At 38.7% G+C, this 23,114-nt stretch overlaps 1 protein-coding gene across 5 annotated transcripts in view; it reads left to right on the forward strand.

Annotated features, from left to right (window-relative positions):
• The window catches only part of FAM168A (family with sequence similarity 168 member A), a 204,809-nt gene that overhangs the window by 122,112 nt on the left and 59,583 nt on the right, over positions 1-23,114 (forward strand). For all 5 annotated transcript variants that reach the window (XM_043580296.1, XM_043580298.1, XM_043580299.1 and 2 more), the window contains one exon: positions 15,234-15,321. In XM_043580296.1, the coding sequence (XP_043436231.1) occupies positions 15,252-15,321 (70 nt within the window). In that variant the 5' untranslated portion in view covers positions 15,234-15,251. The remainder of the gene's footprint in view (positions 1-15,233; positions 15,322-23,114) is intronic.

Consider the following 23,114-nt stretch of genomic DNA (forward strand, 5'->3'; position numbering starts at 1 on the left):
CCTCAGGAATAGAAATTGTGTCCTGTTATCTCTGTAACGCTTTGCACAGAGCCTGGCACAGGAGGTATCTTCATGTGTATAAAATGAAGGTGTTGAACTAAATGACAATACTTTAAGCTTATAAAAAATCTGGAACTATTTCTTGAAACACCAATTTGTATTTTTAAACCACTTTATTGAGATATAACATATATGATAATATTCACCCTTAAGTATACAATTCAGTGATTTTAGTAAATTTACAGAATTGTGCAACTATCGCTAAAATCCAGTTTTAGACCATTTTTATTACCCTATAGAGATCTCTTGCTCCCATGTGCTATCAATCCCCATTCCTACTCCAAATCCCAGGTAACCAAAGATCTGTCTGCCTCTATAAATTTGCCTTTTCTGAACATTTCATATAAATAGAATCATATAGTATGTGGTCTTTTGCTCCAGCTGCTTTTATTGCATGATATTTTCAAGGTTAATTCATGTTGTGATATGTATCATTGGTTTTTTTCCTTTTTCTTGCTGATATTTTCTTTGTTGTTTTGGGAACTAAATGTATATCTTAATTTATTACAAATTATTGTATTTATTACAGTCTGCTTCATATATAATCTACTCAGATACAAACTAAATGAATTTCAGTAAACTATAGAAACTTTGTTTCAATATAATTCCATTCCCCCCTCTCCTTTACTTGTTTTTATATAAGTCAAATCTTTGTATATAATATGCCCAATAATACAGTTTTGGAGTTATTGTTTTCATAAATTTAAAAGACAGTATATAAGGGAAAAATATTTTTACTCTTTACCTACATAATCACCTCTACAGGTGTTCTTTATTTTTTCACGTGGATTTGAATTACTCTCTGGTACCGTTTCCTTTCAGCCTGATAGCCTCACTATTTCTTTAGTATTTTTATTTATTTGTTTGTTTGTTTGTTTTAATTTATTTTTTATTTTATTTTTTAAATTTACATCCAAATTAGTTAGCATATAGTACAATAGTGATTTCAAGAGTAGATTCCTTAATGCCCCTTACCCATTTAGCCCATCCCCCCTCCCACAACCCCTCCAGTAATCCTTTGTTTGTTCTCCATATTTAAGTCTCTTTTTTTTTTTTTTAATGTTTATTTATTTTTGAGACAGAGAGAGAGACAGAGCATGAACAGGGGAGGGGCAGAGAGAGAGGGAGACACAGAATCTGAAACAGGCACCAGGCTCTGAGCCATCTGCCCAGAGCCTGACGCGGGGCTCGAACTCAGGGACCGTGAGATCATGACCTGAGCCGAAGTCGGACGCTTAACCGACCAAGCCACCCAGGTGCCCCAAGAGTCTCTTCTGTTTTGTCCCCCTCCCTGTTTTTATATTATTTTTGCTTCCCTTGTGTTCATCTGTTTTGTGTCTTAAAGCCCTCATGTGAGTGAAGTCCTATATTTGTCTTTCTCTAATTTCACATAGCTTAATACCCTCTAGTTCCATCCATGTAGCTGCAAATGGCAAGATTTCATTCTTTTTGATTGCCGAGTAATACTCCATTATATATATATATATATATATATATATATATACACACACACACACACACATACATATATATATATATATATACACACAAACACACACACACATCCCACATCTTCTTTATCCATTCATCCATTGATGGACTTTTGGGCTCTTTCCATACTTTGGCTATTGTTGATAGTGCTGCTATAAACATTGGGGTGCATGTGCCCCTTCGAAACAGCATACCTGTATCCCTTGGATAAATACCTAGTAGTGTAATTGCTGGGTCGTAGGGTAGTTCTATTTTTAATTTTTTGAGGAACCTCCATACTGTTTTCCAGAGTGGCTGCACCAGTTTGCATTCCACCAGCAGTGCAAAAGAGATTGTCTTTCTCTGCATCCTCGCCAACATCTGTTATTGCCTGAGTTGCTCATGTTAGCCATTCTGACAGGTGTGAGGTGGTATCTCATTGTGGTTTTGATTTGTATTTCCCTGATGATGAGTGATGTGGAGCATTTTTAATGTGTCAGTTGGCCATCTGGATGTCTTCTTGGAGAAGTGTCTATTCATATCTTTTGCCCATTTCTTCACTGGATTATTTGTTTTTTGGATATAGAGTTTGATAAGTTCTTCATAGATTTTGGATACTAACCCTTTATCTGATATGTCATTTGCAAATATCTTCTCCCATTCTGTTGGTTGCCTTTTAGTTTTGCTGATTGTTTCCTTCGCTGTGCAGAAGCTTTTTATTTTGATGAGGTCCCAATAATTCATTTTGCTTTTGTTTCCCTTGCCTCTGGAGACGTGTTGAGGAAGAATTTGCTGTGGCCAAGAGCAAAGAGGTTTTTGCCTCCTTTCTCCTAGAGGATTTTGATGGCTTCCTATCTTACATTTAGGTGTTTCATCCATTTTGAGTTTCTTTTTGTGTATGGTGTGAGAAAGTGGTCCAGGTTCATTTTTCTGCATGTTGCTATCCAGTTTTCCCAGCACCATGTGCTGAAGAGACGGTCTTTATTCCATTGGATATTCTTTCCTGCTTTGTCAAAGATTAGTTGGCCATACGTCTGTGGGTCCATTTTTGGGTTCTCTATTCTGTTCCATTGATCTGAGTGTCTGTTTTTGTGCCATCTTTAGTATTTTTAGAAAGGCAGGTTGCTGCCAGTGAATTATCTCAGTCATTATATGGGAATGCCTTTATTTTTGCCTTCAGTTTTGAATATAGTTTTGCTGGGGTTATAAATCTTTTTTTAAGGAGGATATTTAATTTTTAATTTATTTTTTTAATGTTTATTTTTGAGAGAGAGAGAGAGAGGGAGAGTGCAAGCGGGGGAGGGACAGAGAGAGAGGGAGACACAGAATCTGAAGCAGGCTCCAGGCTCTGAGCTGTCAGCACAGAGCCCAATGTGGAGTTCAAACCCACGAACTGCTAAATCATGACCCGAGCTGAAGATGGATGCTTAACCCACTTAGCCACCCAGCTGCCTCTATTTTTTATTTTTATTTTATTTTTTGAGTAAAGTTGACACAGTGTTAGATATTTTAAGTATACAACTTAGTGGTTTGATAAGTTTATACATTATACTATGTTCACCCAAGTATAGCTATCATCTGTCCCATTATAATGCTATTACATTGTCACTGACTGTATTCCTCACGCTCTGCTTTATATTCCCATGACTCACTCATTCCATAACTGGAGGCCTGTATCTCCCTCTCCTCTCCACACCCTTTTGCCCAGCCCTTCCAACACCCTCCCCTCTGACAACTGTCAGTTTGTTTTTTGTGTATAGTCCTGATTCTGCTTTCTCTTTTATTTATTTTTTATAGATTCCATTTATGAATGGAATCATAATGATATTTGTCTTTCTCAGTCTGCCTTATTTCACTTAGCATAATACCCTCTAGGTCCATCCATGTTGTGTCAAATGGCATGATCTCATCCTTTTTTATGGCTGGGTAGTATTCCATTGTATGTGTGTGTGTATATATGTTTTCTTTATCCATTTGTCTATTTATGGACACTTAGGTTGTTTTCATGTCTTGGCTATTGTAAATAATGCTACAATAAACATAGGGGTGCATATATCTTTTTGAATTAGTGTTTTCATTTTTCTTGAGCAAATACCCAATAGTGGAATTATTGGATCATATATCTTTAATTTTTTGAGGAACCTCCATACTGTTTTCCACAGTGACTGTATCAATTTGCATTACCACCAGCAGTGCATGGGGGTTCCTTTTTCTCCACATGCTTACCAACATTTGTTGTTTCTTGTATTCCTGATTTTAGCCATTCATACAGGCATGAGATGGTATCTCATTGTGGTTTTGATTTGCATTTCCCTGTCAGTGACTGATACTGAGCTTTTCATGTATCTGTTGGGCATCTTTATGTCTTTGGAAAATGTCTGTTCAGGTCCTCTTCCCATTTTTTAATCAGATTGTTGTTTGTTTGTTTTTATTTTTATTTATTTTTTTTTTTTTGCTTTTTTGGTGTTGTATAAGTTCTTTTTAAAAAATTTTTTAATGTTTATTTTTGAGAGAGAGAGAGAGAGACAGGGCACAAGTGGGGGAGGGGCAGAGACAGAGAGGGGGACACAGAATCTGAAACAGGGTCCAGGCTCTGACCTGTCAGCACAGAACCTGATGTGGGGCCCAAACTCATGAACTGTGATATCATGACTTGAGCTGAAGTCAGTTGCTCAACCCAGTGAGCCACCCAGGCGTCCCAAGTTGTATAAGTTCTTTATATATTTTGGGTATCAGATCCTGATCAGATACATCATTTGCAAGTATCTTCTCCCATTCAGTGTGTTGTCTTTTCATTTGTTGATGGTTTCCTTCACTGTGCAAAAGCTTTTTATTTTGATGTAGTCCCAATAGTTTATTTTTGCTTTTGTTTCCCTTGCCTTAGGAAACATATCTAGAGAAATGTTGCTATGGCTGATATTAGAGAGATAACTGTGTTCTCTAGGATTTTTATGGTTTTAAGTCTCACATTTACGTCTTTATTGTTTTGAGTTTATTTTTGTGTGTGGTGTTCAGAAGTGGTCCAGTTTCATTCTCTTATATGTAGCTGTCCAGTCTTTCCAGCACCATTTATTGAAAAGACTGTCTTTTAGCCATTGTATATTTTTGTCTCCTTTATCATAGATTAATTGACCATGAAATGTGAGTTTATTTCTGGGGTCTTTATTCTGTTCCATTGATCTGTGTGTCTGTTTTTTGTGCCAATACCGTACTTGTTTTGATTACTACAGCTTTATAGTATATCTTGAAATCTGGAATTGTGATACCTCCAGCTTTGTTCTTTCTCAGGATTGCTTTGGCTTTTCAGGCTCTTCTGTGGTTCCAAGGGGGTTATAAATCTTGATTAATATGTTTACTTTTTTTTGTTTTAGCACATTTTATATATCATTCCACTGCCTCTAGCCTCCATTATTTCTGATGAGAATTGAGCTGTTAATCTTGTTCCCTTTTATCTGACAGATTGTTTTCTCTTGCCACTTTCAAAAATTTCTCTTTGGCTTTCTGCAGTTTTTACTGTGATGTACACAGGTATGGATATTTTTTGTGTTTAGCCAACTTGGAGTTCATCTTCTATCTTACATGTGTAGTTTAATGTTTTCTTTCTTGTTTTTTTAATTTGAGAGGGAGAGAGAGAGAGAGCATGAGCAGAGCAGGGCAGAGGAGCAGAGGGAGAGAGAGAGAAAATTTCAGGCAGGCTTCATGCCCAGTGTGGAGCCAGAAACAGGACTTGACCCTGAGCCGAAATCATGAGCTGAGCCGAAATCGAGTTGGACCCTCAACCACTGAGCCACCCAGGCACCCCTATTTGTTTTAAAAATCAAATTTGGGAAGCTTTTAGCCATTATGTCTTCAAATATTTTCTGCTCATTTTTTTTCTTTCCTCTTTCTGGAACTCCCATTACTTACATGTTGGTTTGATTGATATTTCCCACAGGTCACTCACTTGGTTTATTTTTATTTTTGTTTTTCAGATTGTATAATCTATATTGATCTGTCTTTGGATTTGATGATTTTTTTCTCTGTCAGCTCAGATTTGTTGTTGAATCCTTGAATATTTTATTTCAGAATACAGTTTCCATTTGGTTCTTTTATTTTTATAATTTCTATATGTTGATATTCTCTATTTGATGAGTTATTATGATCATACTTTCATTTAATTCTTTAAATATGGTTTCCTTTTATTAATTTATAATAGCTGTTTTAAAATATTTATCTGCTGATTCCAATATCTGGGCTCCCTTGAGTCAGTATCTATGGTCTTTTTTTTTTTCTTAGTAAAGGGGCACACTTCACTGTTTCTTTGCATGATTCATTTTTTTTTTTTTTTTTTTTGGTTGAAAACTACATGTTCTAGATAATATATTGTAGCAACTCTTGATTCAGATTCTTCCCCCTTGGAGGTTGGGGGATATTGTTGCTGGGTGTTTTTGTTTATTTAGTAACTTGCTTAGACTATTCTGTAGTGACTATCTCTTCTGCAGCGTGTGACTACTGATGTCTTTTTTTTAAACATGAATATTTAGTTATTTATTTAACATGAATGTAGTTTATTCTGGTCACACTTTTTTTTTTTTTAATTTTTTTTTTTAACATTTATTTATTTTTGAGACAGAGAGAGAACATGAACAGGGGAGGGTCAGAGAAAGAGGGAGACACAGAATCTGAAACAGGCTCCAGGCTCTGAGCCGTCAGCACAGAGCCTGACACGGGGCTCGAACCCACGGACCGCAAGATCATGACCTGAGCCGAAGTCGGATGCTCAACCGACTGAGCCACCCAGGCGCCCCTTCTGGTCACACTTTTAAAACTATTGTTTTAATTTTTAAACTTGGCTTCTTAAAAGTCATCCCTGGGTCAGTGTAGATTAGTGGCCAATGATTGGCTTAACCCCTAGGCCAGGAAATTTTGTACTCTTTGCTATAGGATCTGTTTGTCATTTGGGGAATGCATTCAAATTTCAGACAACTTACAATTCTGCATCAGCCTTTAGTTTCAGTGTGTTCAAGGCCTTACATTCACATAGAGTCAGTAGATAGCTAGGACCCTCTCCAGTTTCTCCTTAGCAACTGTGAAGTTTTACCACCAGGGATCCCATAGTAGGTTTTACCAAGACCCATTATGGCTGTTTGGTTCCCTAGTATGCCCTTTTAAATTTCTGGTTTATCTGCTCTGTTGCCTGCCCTACCTAATACTAATAGTATGACCTTAGTCTAGCTCCAGTAGTGGCCTTCCTGGATTGTTTACTATTGTTCCCCAGATTGTCACCCTACTGTGATGCTGGGCAGTATCTAGAGCTGATTTTCTATGCTCAGCTTCAGATTAAATCAGCCCACTCTGGCTCCAGTCATCCTCTTGGCCTGGCCTGGCCTGCTCTGACGGAATTACTCCCAGGAAGCTGGGGGTTGGGAGATAAGGGCAGCTCTAGGCTAAAATGCCACAGATTCTCACGTTCTTAGTATGGTTCAATAATTTTTCCTGAATAATCCTTTCTCAATTTGATGTATGTATGCCTTTGGTTAATTTTCACAGGCCTGAATTGGTTGTTTTTGACAATTTTATCCAGTTTTGTTGCTTTTTAGGGAGAAGGTTTGCTGAGCAATTTAAGCATTCCAGAATTTCTGTCTCCTTGTATTATTTTTGGCATCTTTATTTTTATTGAACTTTAAAAATTCCCCAGCTAGACCATAACCTTCTTTGGGCAGACACCATCTTTCTCTTTTCTGTACAGTACCCATCCAAAGGGCAATAAACATTTGAGCTTTCATTCCTTTATCTGTCAAATGAAGTTAATTTACATTGTTTACCTCAAAGTATCAAGTGAAATAGTAGTTAAAATTTTCATAAACTGTAAAACACTTTGTAAATGGTAAAATTCTTTGAAAATTTTAAAGTAGTTTGCAAGCTACAACACTAATTGTTAATGCTGCAACCTGTTGTGCATGTAGTACTTCCAAGTATTCATCCTGAATCCATGGGCTTTTTTTTTTTTTTCCTTGTCATTTAATGCTCATAGGTTTTACTGTTGGTTTGAAAGAAATAGTTCACGTGTTTTTTGGGAGAGCAGCAACAGGTCACTTGCAGAACGGTCTGGGTATGAAAGCTGCTAGCTGCACCAGGAGGGAAGTTTTTAGGACCTGTTTTCTCTCTCACATGTTATTCTGGCTCACCACTGCTTATTCTGCAATTAGAAAGGTGAACTACCAATGGAGGCTAGTGTGGACAATAGAAATAAATATTGGGGAGATGTGGAGTCAAGTAGTTCACTGGGATATGCCAAGAAGTGGCAAGCACTTTGACGCTTTTTTCTGAGTTGTCTTTTGGAAAATATGAAGGATGGTTCATTATTCATTCAACTACTATGTATTTAGTATCCATCCTGTGCTGGGTAATATTTTGGGTGCTGGGGATACAAGACAAACAGAATCCATATTGTTATGGAACTTACTCTAGTTGGGGAGAAAATAAATAGGTAAGAAAATATATAAGGTAGTGATAGGTATCAATAGGAAAGGTAAAACAGGATGATGGGACAGAGAATAACATCTTTGGAGGAAGTATTTTAGGTAGGTGGGTTAAGGTAAAGAAGTCATTTCTGGTAAGAGATGAGACCTGATTGAAGTGAGGGAGTATACTATTTGGATATCTGGGGGAAGGGCATTCTGGGTAGAGGGAAGAGCAAGTGCAAAGATCCTGAGATGTAAGCATGCATGCTGTGTTCAGAGAACAAGGAGGTCATTGTGATTGGAGTGGAGAAAGCAAGGCAGTAGTAGTAGGAGTTGCAATCAGAGATGTGGGCATGTGAGGTCAGATCATAGAAGGCCTTGTAGACTTTTAAAAGGATTTTGGATTTTATTCTGAATAAGATGAGAAGGAAGCTATTACACAGTTGTGTTCGCTGGCACAAGAAATGTAGACTTGCTGTGGTTCAGCCCCAGGAAGCAGGGGCACCTCCATACTTGGCTCTGGAGAGATAGCTAGGAAGGATGTGCACAGTGGGCACTTACTTTTCTTACTAAAGAAGTGAAATCAGGTCGGATGGGTAGTGAGTGTGTGGCAGCTGAGACTGTAGAAGTCAGGCAGGCAGTGCTTTTATTCTCTTGTAACTGACTGTGTGTGCCCCGCTGGGACCCAGCAGGTAGATATGAACTGCCTCCATGAGAGGAATCTGTCAAGGTCACAAGGGATCCTGAGTTAAAGGGAAGGGCTCAGGGCCTGCCATTCCAGAGGAGAATCGAGTGCTGGGTTTGGGAGACTAGGAACTTCATCTAGCATGGTGGAAGTAGCTTAGACATTGGAATCAGACAGACCTGGTTATGAAACTGACCTTTCTCAATTCTTAGTAATGAGACTTTGGTTAGTTTGCTTTATTTCTCTAGACTTAAGTTTATTTATCTATAATACAGTGAAAATAATACCTATATTGCAAGATCACTGTGACCTTTTAAGACTTATAGGGACTTAATAAGGTAAGTCTCTAGCGCAGTGCCTGTCATCTGGTAGATGTTCAGTAAATAGTAGCTGCCGGTAATAGAGGTAATATTTATAATATTGGTAATGGTTAATCCCTGCACAATACCCATTGTGTATCAATCATTGTAGTAATGTACTATCAATCATTGATAGATTGTACTATCAATCAATAGTAGTATTCTTAGGTATCACAAATTTAAGTCCAAATCCAAATTTGTTTTTCACTCCCAAACATGCTCTCTTCATAGTTCTCATCCCAGTAAGTGGTTATTTTTATTATTCCAATTTTTCAAGTTAGCTTTGGAGTCATCCTTAATGTCTTTCTCCTTCTCATACTCCATATTCAATCCATTGGTAATAGCTGTCAGCCTGTTCTTCAAAATATATCCAAAATATGACTACTTTCCACCACCACTATCACCACTGCTACCACCCTATTTCAAGCCACCATTATTCTTCATCTGGATTATTTCAAATAGCATCCTGACTAATTTCCCTTCTTTTCCATTTGCCTTCCTGCCATCTGATCTCAGCTCAGCAGCCAAAGTAGTCTTAAAATGAAGTCAAATCATGTCACTCTTCTGCGCAAAATACTCCAGTGGCTTCTTATTTCAAATAAAAAACAAATTCCTTATACTGGTCTGCAAGGCTCTGCGTGATTTGGCCCTTATTACCTGTCTGATGTCACTGTCTACTCTTTTCCCTTTGATTCGCTGCTTTCTAGCTAAAGTGGCCTCGATGGTGTTTCTCAGACATAGTTCCACTTCAGGGCATTTGCATTTCCTGTTTCCTCTACTTGGACAGTTTCCTCTCAGCTGTATGGCTTGCTTCTTCAACTTATTCATTGCTTAGATGTCACTCAATGACACTTTCTCTAGCCATTTAAAAAATTGCACCTCCCCTCCCCCCACCAGCACTCCTTGTCTACCCTCAGTGGATTTCTCTACTGCATTTACCACTATCTGATGTACAATATATTTTACTTTTTAGAAAATTTTGTCTCTCCTCCTCTCCCAGCTCAAGTGTAGGTAGGAATATTTGTTGTTCCTCTATCAAGTTTATGTGGGACAAATGACATTTGGGAAAGAGAGTCTCAGGCATTGTCTTCAAACTGTTTGGGCTTCACAATCTCCTTGGAAACATAAATGCATAGATTCCTAAGCCCTATCCCATAGAGCATAGAGAATATTGTACACCATGTGAAAGAATTTGGATTTTATTCCCAAAGCCTTTGAGGAGAGTAACCCATCCAACCTTTGTTTTAATAATGAATATCAAGGATGAGGTAGACTGGGTTAGATTGTGGAAAAATAGACTTCTTGGCACTGTTGTAGTAGTTTAGACAAGAGATGATGAAACTTAAAACAGGGGCAGTAGGGTTTTTCAGGAGCTCATGATCAGGTGTGAAAGAGTGGGTGGCATTTAGGATAACTTCCAGGTTTTTGTCTTAGGTGCTAGGTGGATGGATTGTCAGTAACTCTAAGACAGGCAATACAGGATGAAAGAATGGGGCTGGGAAAAGATTCTGAGTTTACTTTTGGGTATGGTGGGTTTGAATTGCTTAAGGTGTGATCAGGAAGAAATGTTACGAAAGTAGGGTATATGTGGGTGTGGATGTGTGGTTGAGTGTTATGTTATAATAATTATTGTGAGAAAATGTGGATTTGGAAGTTACTAGGTTTCATGTGTCATGAACTAATCTAGGCAACCATTAATCTACCTTTGTCTGTATAGGTTTGCCTATTCTGGAAATTTCATATAAATGGAATCATGTAATATGTGACCTTTCGTGACTGGTTTCTTTCACTTAATGTAATGTTTTCAAGATTCATTTATGTTGTATCATGTATCAATACTCCATTTCTTTTTATTGCCAAATATTTCATTGTATGGATGTATCACATTCCATTTATCCATTCACCAGTTGAACATTTAAGTTGTTTCCCTCTTTTGTTTTTGTTTTGAGAGAGAGAGTGAGGTGGGGGAGGGGCAGAGAGAGACTCCCAAGAAGGCTTCATGCAGAGCTTGATCCCTGACTGACCATGAGATCATCCTGAGCTGAAATGAAGAGTTACATGCTTCGGGGCACCTGGATGGCTCAGTTGGTCGAGGGTCCAACTTCGGCTTAGGTCATGATCTCACAGTTTGTGAGTTCAAGCCCCACATCAGGTTCTGTGCTGACAGCTCAGAGCCTGGAGCCTGCTTCGACTTCTGTCTCCTTCTGTCTCTGCCCCTCCCCACTTGTGCTCTGTCTCTCTGTCTCTCAACAATAAATAAATGTAAAAAAAAAAAAAAAAAAAGTTGCATGCTTCACTGACTAAGCCACCCCTGTTTCCATCTTTTGACTATCATGAATACTGCTGCTGTGAACATTCATGTGGACATGTGTTTTCATTTCTCTGTGGTATATACCTAGGAGTGGCATTGCTGGATTATATCGTAACTCTGTTTAATTATTTGAGGAACTATCAGATTTATTTCTAAAGTGACTGTGTCATTTTACATTCCCACCAGCTTTGTATGAGGGTTCCATTTTCTTCACACACTTGTCAACACTTTTTGTTATCTTTTTATTTTAGCCATTTAGTGTATAGAAGTAGTATCTCATTATATCATTTATATAACTTCTTTGAAGAAATGTGTGTTCAGATCCTTTGCCCATTTTTTAATTGAGTTATTGGCCTTTTTATTACTGAGTAAAGATAAGAGTTTTTTTTTTCCCCCAAAAAAATTTTTAATGTTTATTTATTTTTGAGAAAGACAGCGACTGGGGGAGGGGCAGAGAGAGAGAGGGGGACAGAATTCGAAACAGGCTCCAGGCTATGGACTGTCAGCACAGAGCCCAATGCAGGGCTCAAACTCATGAACCGCAAGATCATGACCTGAGTGGAAGTTGGACACTTAGCTGACTGAGCCACCCAGGCACCCCAAGATAAGAGTTCTTTATATTTTTTAAATACAGATATTTATATTTATATACAAATATAATACCCGGGGCACTTGGGTGACTCAGTTAAGCATCTGATTCTTGATGTTGCCTCAGGTCATGATCTCAGAGTTCATGGGTTCTAGCCCCATGTCGATCTCTGCACTGTCTGTGCAGAGCCTGCTTGGAATTTTCTCTGTCCCCCTTTCTCTCTGTGCCTTCCCCACTTGTGCTCTTGCTCTCTCAGAATTAAAACAACAACAACAACAACACCTTAGAAAAACCCTAATCCCCTATCCTATACAGTTGACCCTTGAACAACATGGGTTTGAACTGTGTGGGTCCACTTACGCGTGGATTTTTTTTTACCATACAATAATACTGTAAATGTATTTTCCTTATGATTTCCTTAATAACATTTTCTTTTTCTAGCTTTATTACAAAAATACAGTATGTAATACATAGACAAAATACGTGTTATTCGAATGTTTATATTCTCCAGTCAGCAGTAGGTTCTTAGTAGTTAAGTTTTGGGAGAGTCAAAGTTACATACAGATTTTGGACTGCACAGGGGTTTGGCACCCCTAACCCCTGCATTGTTCAAGGGTCAACTGTATATGGTCAGCAAATTTCTCTCCTTCTCTGGGTTGTCTTTCACTTTCTTAATGGTGTCTTTAAAGCACAAAAGTTTTTAGTTTTGATTAATCCAGTGTATTTTTTTTTCCTTTGGTTGTTTGTACTCTTGGTATATTTAAGAAACCATTGCCAATCCAAGGTTACAAAGGTTTATGCCTATATTTTCTTCCTTCTTGTATGAGTTTTGTATTTCAGCTCTTTCATTTAGGTCTTTGATCCATTTGGGGTGCTAGTCTTGACCCTGCCCTTAACTTGCTTTGTGACCTTGGGCTGTTCATTACCTTTTTTCAGCTTCACTTATTTCATCTATAAAGTAAAAGTTGTTATGTGTGTATATATAGAGCAACAGAAAACAGATCAGTGGTTGTCACAGGCTGGGAATCAGTGGGAGGGTATTGAATACAAAGATGAGAGAACTTTTTGGGGTGATGAAAATGCTTTATATTTTACATGTGGTGGTGTTTGTATGACTACACATTTTCAGGGGTCATAGAACTATATACCCCAAAGGGGTAAGTTTTACTACATGTAAATTATACCTCAATAAATCTGTTTTAAGAAAACCTTACAACACCTTTATAAAGTATGTAATATTTTCCATTTTGAGGCTAGAGGAAACTGAAGCTCAGAAAGGTTAGTGGCCTGTGGTCCCACATTTGGTAGGTGGCAGTGCTAGGCTTTGAACCTAAATCTGTCTGATCATAGAGCTTGTGATCTTCGTACTCATGTTTAGTCTGTCCCTGAAACTATTATGAGTATGGGGATTCTCTCGTAAAGGGTTGACTTACCCTTGAAAGCCAGGGACCGTCTCTTCCTGCAAGCAGCTTCCCCAGAAGTGGCTGTCACATTCTTAATCCAAATTTTGAACCCATGGAATATCTCATTTCTGTCAGTCATCAGTAGGGCTTGGAATCAATGCTGTTGTGGAGTGCTCCCCAGTCAAGATATCCTTTTGAGGCTGAGGCCCTCATTTTGGAGCAGGAGGAAACCATTTCCAAAGTTTTTGAGTTTCTTTGGTTATGAATAACATTTTCATACCTTGCATAATCAGCAACATGGATTACCTTCTTATTAGGAGCGTGACTAGATGTTTACAGGGCCAGTTGTGCTGCTTAGCACTTTAACAGTCTTGCTTACACCACATTATTTAGCAAAGAACTAGTTGGGTAGAAGAGAGACCTAAGGCAGGAAAAGTGTACAAGTTGTCTTCTGTGTTGTTGCTGCCATCACATCATCACCATCATCATTTATTTACATGTGTGCACCACCTGACGGTTGGTGGTGTATTTTGACATTCTGAGATCTTTTTTAATTCTCCCAGTATCTGTTAAGGAGAGTGCTTAAATTTAGAGAGAGAATGTTACCTGGCCATATTCTTAGATAACTCTGGATGCAAGGGGTATTTTCTCCTTAAATTGTGCCGAAATATATATATATCCTGTAACCTTCATCCTCAAGTTTTCAGTTCATTTACTGGTATTAGTTTAATCTAGCCTGCTGCCTTGGGGTCATTTGCCAGGGCTGCCCATTGGCTACCTTTCAGGAAGTTCTAGCCTCTGGAATTAACCTGTAGCATTTTCCTTTTTGCCTGTTTGACCACCCTGCCTTCCTCTCCTTGGGAACCCATCTTTACTCCACCTCTCATTCCAGAAGCCTGGAGAGACTTAATTAATCTCAGAGCAATTGTCATCAAGCCAGTTGTTGACTGCCTGTCTTGACATTTGACTTGTTTCCTGTCCTGAGGTGCTATAAGAGAAGTTAATGACCTAAAAAATTGCCCATCCATCATGTGAGCCTAGTTAGGAGAGAATTGTTTGATTTTTATGAAGTGTAAGTAATATATTTGTAGAGACAAGTTTTTCAAACATGTACTGGCCTATGTGTCAGAGATGGTTCTCTAAACAAGATGGGACAAATGGGCTGTAAAACAGAGTTTAATGACAGATTTTTCCATTAATCAGAATGGAGAATGTGCTTCATTAAGGTAATTAACAGAGCACTTGTGCAGGTGATACTTACTGCACACAAATTTCCAAGTTTCTTTCTGTTGAACAAATTTTGAAAGAGATCTTGACTGTGTTTTGCATTAAAATTCTCAGTGGTGATAAATTTCCATTTTTCCCAAATCTGTTAGTAACTGGTATCTTGTCCTCTGCAGGTGCAAAGGGTTGGTGAGACACTTGCTGCTCTTCCTAATAGTCTGTGTATTTGTTGTTTGGCTCTTACACTCCCCTGATGAACAGTAGAAGTGCATCCTTTCCCAACTCCCGGACTGGCATCCTTAGCATTGGAAAAGACCTCAGAGAGCCTAAACTAATTGATTTGACATCACGATGTTAGAGTCCGGAGAGGGGAAGTGACTTGGCCAATGCCACACAGTATACCAGTGGCAGAGTCATCTGTGGGATAGTGGGTCTGGTTCTGAACTAAAAGCCAAAAGGTCTGGGTTGACATTAGGCAAGTTGTATCACCTCTCTGCTTCTCAGTATCTTCATTTGTATAAGGAGAAAAGTGTATAGCATAGGGCCAAGTACAAACAAATGGCTTTTTGCTTCTTTCTGCTATACCATGTTGTTCTCTGTGAGTATAAGTTGAAGATTATAGAAGGGAAACTGATGTCAGGGAAAATGAACAATCAATAATCAGTGCTATTTTCTTTGTTTCTGTATAGGATCCTCAGTCTTCCACAATGAACCCTGTTTATAGCCCCGTGCAGCCTGGGGCTCCTTATGGCAACCCTAAGAACATGGCCTACACAGGTAAGTGGTGTAGTTTTGAAAAACGGTGGTTAAGGGCATTACCAAATAACTTGCTGAATGACTTTTGGTATGCCGTGCCTCCAAAAGCCCTGGTAAAGCCCTGATAAAGCTTGGGAACTTGTAAAAGAGAGATATGTCTGGGGTTCAATGGAGATGGAAATGACATTCTTACAACTAAGGATTGTTGAATTGTCATCTAGGGGAAAGGAAGGGAGGTAACATTTATTGAATACCTACCATGGACCTAGCCCTGTGATGCACAGTTTCACATATCATGTTTAATTTTAAACCAGTTTTTCATGGTACAGCTTCTTATCACCATTTGACAGTTGAGAAAGCCATAGTCACAGTAAGAGGCCATAAAACAAAACCAAAAATAGATATTTGAGCCCAGGTCTGCTGATCCTGAAAGCTGATCTTTTTCCTGAACTGCATACCAAGCTGTTTCCTACTTCACTCTTTGTGTATGTTGTCCCTCTGTCTGGACTGCCATTGTCCCCTGATAGCATCACCTTGTTCTTTAAGAACTCCGCTCTGAGCTCAGAGAGCACTCTTCCTGGAATCATTCTCTCCCATACTTGGCCTTAGGCAAATTTTTTTAACCTTCCAGAGCCTTTGTATTGCCATTATAATATTACCTTCTTCCTTCCTTCCTTCCTTTTTTTTTTTTTTTTTTTTTTTTTTTGTTCCTCACACGTATTCTTTATTCTAGGTGTTTGTTTTTTTATTTATTTTTTTATTTTTTATTTTTTTAAAATTTTTTTTCAACGTTTATTTATTTTTGGGGGGACAGAGAGAGACAGAGCATGAACGGGGGAGGGGCAGAGAGAGAGGGAGACACAGAATTGGAAACAGGCTCCAGGCTCCGAGCCATCAGCCCAGAGCCCGACGCGGGGCTCGAACTCACGGACCGTGAGATCGTGACCTGGCTGAAGTCGGACGCTTAACCGACTGCGCCACCCAGGTGCCCCTAGGTGTTTGTTTTTTTAAATTGAAGTATAGTTGACACACAATATTACTTCAGTTTCAGGTATGCAACATACTGATTGGACAAGTCTATCTGTTGTGCTGTGCTTACCACAAATGTACTTACCATCTGTCACCATACTACACTATTACATTATCATTGACTATCCCTATGCTGTCCCTTTTATCCTTGTGACTTAATTCATTTTATATCTAGAACCTGTATCTCCCACTCCCCTTCACCCATTTTGCATCCCCCATCCAACTCCCCTCTGGCAACCATAACCATTAGTCTGTTCTCTGTATTTATAGGTCTGTTTGTGTTGTGTTTAATTATTTTTTAGATTACACATATAAGTGAAACCATGGGGTATTTGTCTTTCTCTGTCTTACTTCACTTTAGTGTAATACCCTCTAGGTCCATCTGTGTTGTTGCAAATGACAAGATCTTCTTTTTTATGGTTGAGTGATACTCCATTCACACACACACACACACACACACACACACACACACACACACCCCACATCTTTTTTATCCATTCATCTGTCAGTGGACACTTAGGTTGCTTCTATAATTTGGCTATTGCAAAAAAATGCTCCAGTAAACATACAGATGCATATATCTTTTCAAATTAGTGTTCTTTGGGTAAATACACAGTAGTGGAATTATTGCATCATATGTTATTTCTGTTTTTAATTTTTTGAGGAACCTCCGTACTGTTTTCCATAGTGATGACACCAGTTTGCATTCTCATCAGCAGTACACAAGGGGTCTTTTTTTTCACCAACACTTGTTCTTTTTTGTGTTTTTGATTTTAGCATGAGGTGATATCTCATTGTGGTTTTGACTTGCATTTCCCTGATGATGAGTGATGCTGAGCATCTTTTCATGTGTCTCTTTGCCATTTATATATCTTCTTTGGAAAAACGTCTATGCAGATCCCTGGCCCATTTTTAATTGGATTATTTGGGGTTTTTTTGGTGTTGGGTTATGTAAGTTCTTTTTTTTTTTTTTTTTTTTTTTTCAACGTTTATTTATTTTTGGGACAGAGAGAGACAGAGCATGAACGGGGGAGGGGCAGAGAGAGAGGGAGTCACAGAATCGGAAACAGGCTCCAGGCTCTGAGCCATCAGCCCAGAGCCTGACGCGGGGCTCGAACTCACGGACCGCGAGATCGTGACCTGGCTGAAGTCGGACGCTTAACCGACTGCGCCACCCAGGCGCCCCTGTAAGTTCTTTATATAGTTTGGATATTAACCCCTTCTTGGGTATCTCATTTGTAAGTATTTTCTTCTAGTCAGTAGATTGCCTTTCCATTTTGTTGATGGTTTACTATGCAAAAGCTTTGTGTTTTGATGTAGTCCCAGTAATTTATTTTTGCTTTTGTTTCCCTTGCCTTAAGAGACATACCTAGAAAAATGTTGCAATGGCCAGTGTCAGAGAGATGTTTTCTTTTAAGAATTTTATGGTTTCTTGTCTCACATTTAGGTCTTTAATCTGTTTTGAGTTTATTTCTGTGTATGGCTTAAGAAAGTGGTCCACTTTTTATTCCTTTGCATGTAGCTGTCCCGTTTTCCCAGCTACATTTATTAAAGAGACTGTCTTTTCTCCATTGTATATTCTTACCTCCGTTGTCATAGACTAATTAACCATATAAACATGGGTTTATTTCTGGACTGTCTATTCCATTCCATTGATCTATGTGTGTACTTTTGTGTCAGTATGATACTGTTTTGATTTAGGGCTGTCATAAGGATTAAATGAACTAGTGTAAGGCACTGAGCATATAATATCTGGCATAAAGTAAGCACTTAAAAATGTTATTATTTACAAATAAATAAAGATGGGTAAAACATATAGTAATAGAAATAAATAAGAAAATGTATTTAGATTGCCCAGCATGGTGCTTAGCATAGCATGGGCCTTCAAGAATACAGTGATTATAGATCCAAGGTGAAGGTAACAATATGAATAAACACATGGGGAAGTAAGAAGGTATGGTCAGATTACATACAGTCATTACTTGAGATTAGTTGGAGTAAAGAGCAGAAAAGGGGAAACGTGGGGGAGCGCCTGGCTGGCTCAGTCAAAAGAACATGCAACTCTTGGTCTGAGAGTCATGAGTCAGAGCCCCACACTGGGAAGGAGATTACTTTAAAAAAGAAATAAAATCTTTATTAAAAAAAAGAAAAGGGGAAAAGTGGGAAATGACACTCAAAAAGTAGATTAAGTCTTCATGGCAGGATTGGAAGTGAAAGAGGGAGTAGAGAGTTTTGTCCCAGAAGAGAGTCATTGGCAGTGAATTTTGGAATGTATTGGTTCCTTCTTGTAACTTCGCACTTTACTGTGTATCCTAACTTCCTAGACAGAAACTTGAGGGTTCTCTAAGTGTCCTTTGTCTAATTGTTCCATACTTTGCTCTGTAAAAACACTAGGAAGGTGCTTCAGAAATTCCTCAAATAATGTGATTTGATTTATTAAAAATATTTAGAACTATTTTTATAAAGTATGTATACAAATAAGATGATCAGTGTGTTAAGCTTCTAAGAATGCATGTTAATTTTTAAAGAAACACAAATAGTCGTAGCTACTTGTGGTTGTAAATCAGGATTTTCTTAATGCGAGGCAACTCAAAAAAACATTCAAATATGTTGGATGTTGAGCCTGATATAACTATAGCTGTTATTACTTTCAATTTCATATGTTTATGTTTATCACAACAGCCTTATTGTCCCTACTTAACATTAATAATAAATATTTTGAAATTTCTGTTTGAAAATATTTACGATATACTAAAATTGTTGTGTGTTTACTCTAAGAAATTAATGCCAAAACCAGGACCTACCGAGCAGTAGTTGCTCTTTTTCTTCCCAGTTTAGTGTCTCAGCAACCCAAGTCCCTTTGGCAGAGAGGACTGAGCCACTTTGGCAGACAGAGCCCAGGGGAATCCTGTGGGTTTCCTGTGATTCTGGCTGCATTCATTCTCACTGAATTGCTAAACTTGAGAAAGAAGAAAACACTTGCATTTATCTATTGATTTGCTCAAAAAAGATTAGGCTGTGTGATATATTGGGAAGGAAGTGGACCTTGTTTCTGCTTGGCATGTAGTATAGAACTTGGTAAATGTATTTTGATTGAATGAACAACAACCAGGGGCGCCTGGGGGGCTCAGTTGGTTGAGCGTCTGACTTCGGCTCAGGTCATGATCTTACAGCTCGTGAGTTCAAGCCCTGCGTTGGGCTCTGTGCTGTCAGCTCAGAGCCTGGAGTCTGCTTTGGATTCTGTGTCTCCCTCTCTCTCTGCCCCTAACCCACTCACATTCTGTCTCTGTCTCTCTCAAAAATAAATAAACATTAAAAAAAAATTTTTTTTTTGAATGAACGACAATAAGATTCAGATCCCAGCTCTGTTAGATAATAGCTAGGTGACTTTAACCTAGCTTAACCTTGCTTAATCTCCCTTAACTTAAATTTCTGTTATAAACTGAGATAATATTACTTACTCCATAGGACAGTTGTGAAAATTAAGGGAAATAATTAGTATTCCTCCCAAGGGAAAGAGGGAGGAGTGTCTTTGTTTCTAAGCCTGAAACTAAGTTAATTTCTCTGCTGCAGATTCTAAGGCCACATAGGAAGAATAAACTCCACACAAATAGAGTAAGTTCAGACTTCACATAGGCCAAGGTTTCAAATTCTTCAGGAAACTTTCTTTTTTAAGCCAAGCTTCCATTGTCTCTGTATTTTTGAGTCAGTTTTTTTTTTTAAATGTTTATTTATTTTTGAGAGAGAGACAGAGTGCGAGCAGGGGAGGGGCAGAGAGAGACAGAATCTGAAGCAGGCTCTAGACTCTGAGCTGTCAGCACAGAGCCGAACATGGGGCACAAACCATGAACCGTGAGATCATGAGCAGAGCTGAAGTTGAATGCTTAACCAACTGAGACACCCAGGCACTCCCCCTTTTTTTGAACTGACAATATGATTCTTCCAAGATCCCAGCTTTTTTTTTTTTTTTAATTTTTTTTTCAACGTTTATTTATTTTTTTGGGGACAGAGAGAGACAGAGCATGAACGGGGGAGGGGCAGAGAGAGAGGGAGACACAGAATTGGAAACAGGCTCCAGGCTCTGAGCCATCAGCCCAGAGCCTGACGCGGGGCTCGAACTCCCTGACCGCGAGATGGTGACCTGGCTGAAGTCGGACGCTTAACCGACTGCGCCACCCAGGCGCCCCCGATCCCAGCTTTTTAGAAGGGAATTCAAGTTCCGTTGTCCTTCCCAGGGCCCAACGCCTCATCTCCCACCTCCAGTTGCAAAATAAAGCAAGCCCTGTAATTGCCCAGACCAACATCAGCTATGAGAGTTAGTTTCCTCTTCAGTTTTTCACTCCTGGGGATTTCTTTTTCTTTCTTAAAATCTCAACTCTGCTTATGTTTAGTATATGACATGAAGTGTTTGTTATCCAGCTTTTCAAGATGTTATGTGGTAAGTAGATTTTCAGGTTATCTTCTCCATAGTGCTGGAAATAGAAAACCCAAGTAAGATAATTTATAAGTAAATGCCAAATGGAATGCATTAGAGTAAACATTTGTTATTGTTAACAACAGTAATGGTTATGTTAAAGAGTATTACCATTTGGCAAACACATGCTGAGTACTTTCTATAATTAATCTTATTAATCACAAACCCCATAGGATCATCTTTTAATGGTGGTTTAATTGGTGGTTTAATTCAGGTCATAAAACTTGGCCAGTGTATATAGCTTCTAAAAGATGAGGAAATATCAGGTCTTTATGATTTCAAAGTATATGTGCTTCCTGTTATAGTAAGCTGATATGTTTTAAAATATGTGCTCCTTTTACTGTTCCCGGTGATAAGCTAGATGAGAAGGTTGTTTTTTCAGTTTCTAGGACTAGGGAGCCTTACCTTGGAGGGGCTAGAAGCCTGCTTCTGGCCAGCAGTTTGGAATAGGCTAGTGAAGGGCAGTAGAAGCAAAAGTGGAAGGTCAAGTTCATTGTGGTCTCATCTGCCTCAGAGGTAATGGGGTAGTGGCCACATAGAACAGAGGTTGGAAAAACTGATTTGAAATTCTCTGTGGAATCTGAGACGGAAATAAAATATAACTACACAATTATGATTCTGACATCAGTTCTAATGTGTGGGTTTTTTCCTCACACCATGCAATTCTCCAATACCAGTCAGGTATCCTACAGTTCAACTCAATTCTGATACTATCTACTTGGAGTTAGTGTCAGATTCCACAGATTGAGGGCTCAATCCCACAACACTGTCTTTATTTCAGATGCTAATCGCACGCCCAAGTTGTTACCTATACTTCTGACTGATAGCCTGTAAATCAGAGGTTCCCACAACCACTGCCTTGGGTTCATTTAATCTGGTAGAGCAGCTCAAGAACTCAGGAAACCAGTTTACTCACTAGATTATTGGTTTATGGTAAAAGAATATAACTCAGGAACAGGCCGATGGAAGAGATGCATAGGGCAAGGAATGTAGAAACGAGCACGGAAGCTCCAGAGGGTGCCACTATCCCTGCATCTCCATGTGTTCACCAGCCTGGAAGCTCTCCAGATCTTGTCCTTTTTGCCTTCTATGGGGACTTCATTACATAGACATGATTGATTAAACCATTGGCCATGGGCAATTGATTCAAGCTGCAGCCCCTCTCCTCTCCCCAGAGGTCAGGATGGTGGGACTGAAAGTTCCAACTCTCCAATCACATGTTTGGTTCCCCTGGCAAACCTGTCCCCATTGCTTTCCAGATGTCACTCATTAACATAAACAGATGTGGTTGAAAGGAGTTTATTTTGAATGTCAAGATACCTTTATGGCTCTTATCACTTAGGAAATTCCAGTGGTTTTAGAAGCTTTGCACTAGGAATAAAGATGAAGACCAAATATTTATTTCCTATTGTAAATCATGGTATACAGCAATACAGTATATTTCAGTGAACAGCTGTCTGCTAGTCAAATGACAGTATTTTCACGTCCTTTTTAAACTCCTTTACTGAGCACTTACTGTGTGCCAAAAATTGATCTCAGTGTTTTACAGACAATATTTTTATACTTGCAACAATCCTGTGAAGTGATTATAATTAGCTCCTTGTGCATCTTGGAAAAGAGAATTCAGAGAATATACTATGTCCATATACTTTAAAACACTTAAAACATAGTGTTATAGACTGAATATTTGTGTCTCCTCAAATTCATATGTTGACACTCTCTCTAATTCTCAATGTGATGTTATTTGGAGTTCGGGCCTTTGCAAGATAATTAGATTTAGTTGAAGTCCTGAGGATGGGGCCCTCATGATGGGATTAGTGCTCTCATAGGAAGAGAGACACCAGAACTCTCTCTCTGCCATGTGAGGACACAGCAAGAAGGCTGTCATTAGCAAGGCAGGAAAAGAACCTTCACTAGAACCCAGTTGGGCTGGCATTCTGATCTCATATTTCCATCCTCCAGAGAGCGAGAAATCAATGTCAAAGCCACTCAGTTTGTGGTATTATATTATGGCAGCCTGAGCCAGTTAATAAAGATAGTAAGTACAGTGAACACTTAAATACCCTTCACATAGATTTACCATACCAGGGGGCTCTTTAAAGAATGGGGCATTTCTTTTTCTGAAAGGCCTCAGAAACATTTCTCTGCCAGAAGTTTGCAATGTAGACAAGACCTAAATAATTCTCCATACTCCTCTCCTTTCCTTTCCTTTCCTTTCCTTTCCTTTCCTTTCCTTTCCTTTCCTTTCCTTTCCTTTCCTTTCCTTTCCTTTCCTTTCTTTTCCTTTCCTTTCCTTTCCTTTCCTTTCCTT

Source organism: Prionailurus bengalensis, chromosome D1, assembly GCF_016509475.1.
Source record: "Prionailurus bengalensis isolate Pbe53 chromosome D1, Fcat_Pben_1.1_paternal_pri, whole genome shotgun sequence".
Taxonomy (NCBI): domain Eukaryota; kingdom Metazoa; phylum Chordata; class Mammalia; order Carnivora; family Felidae; genus Prionailurus; species Prionailurus bengalensis.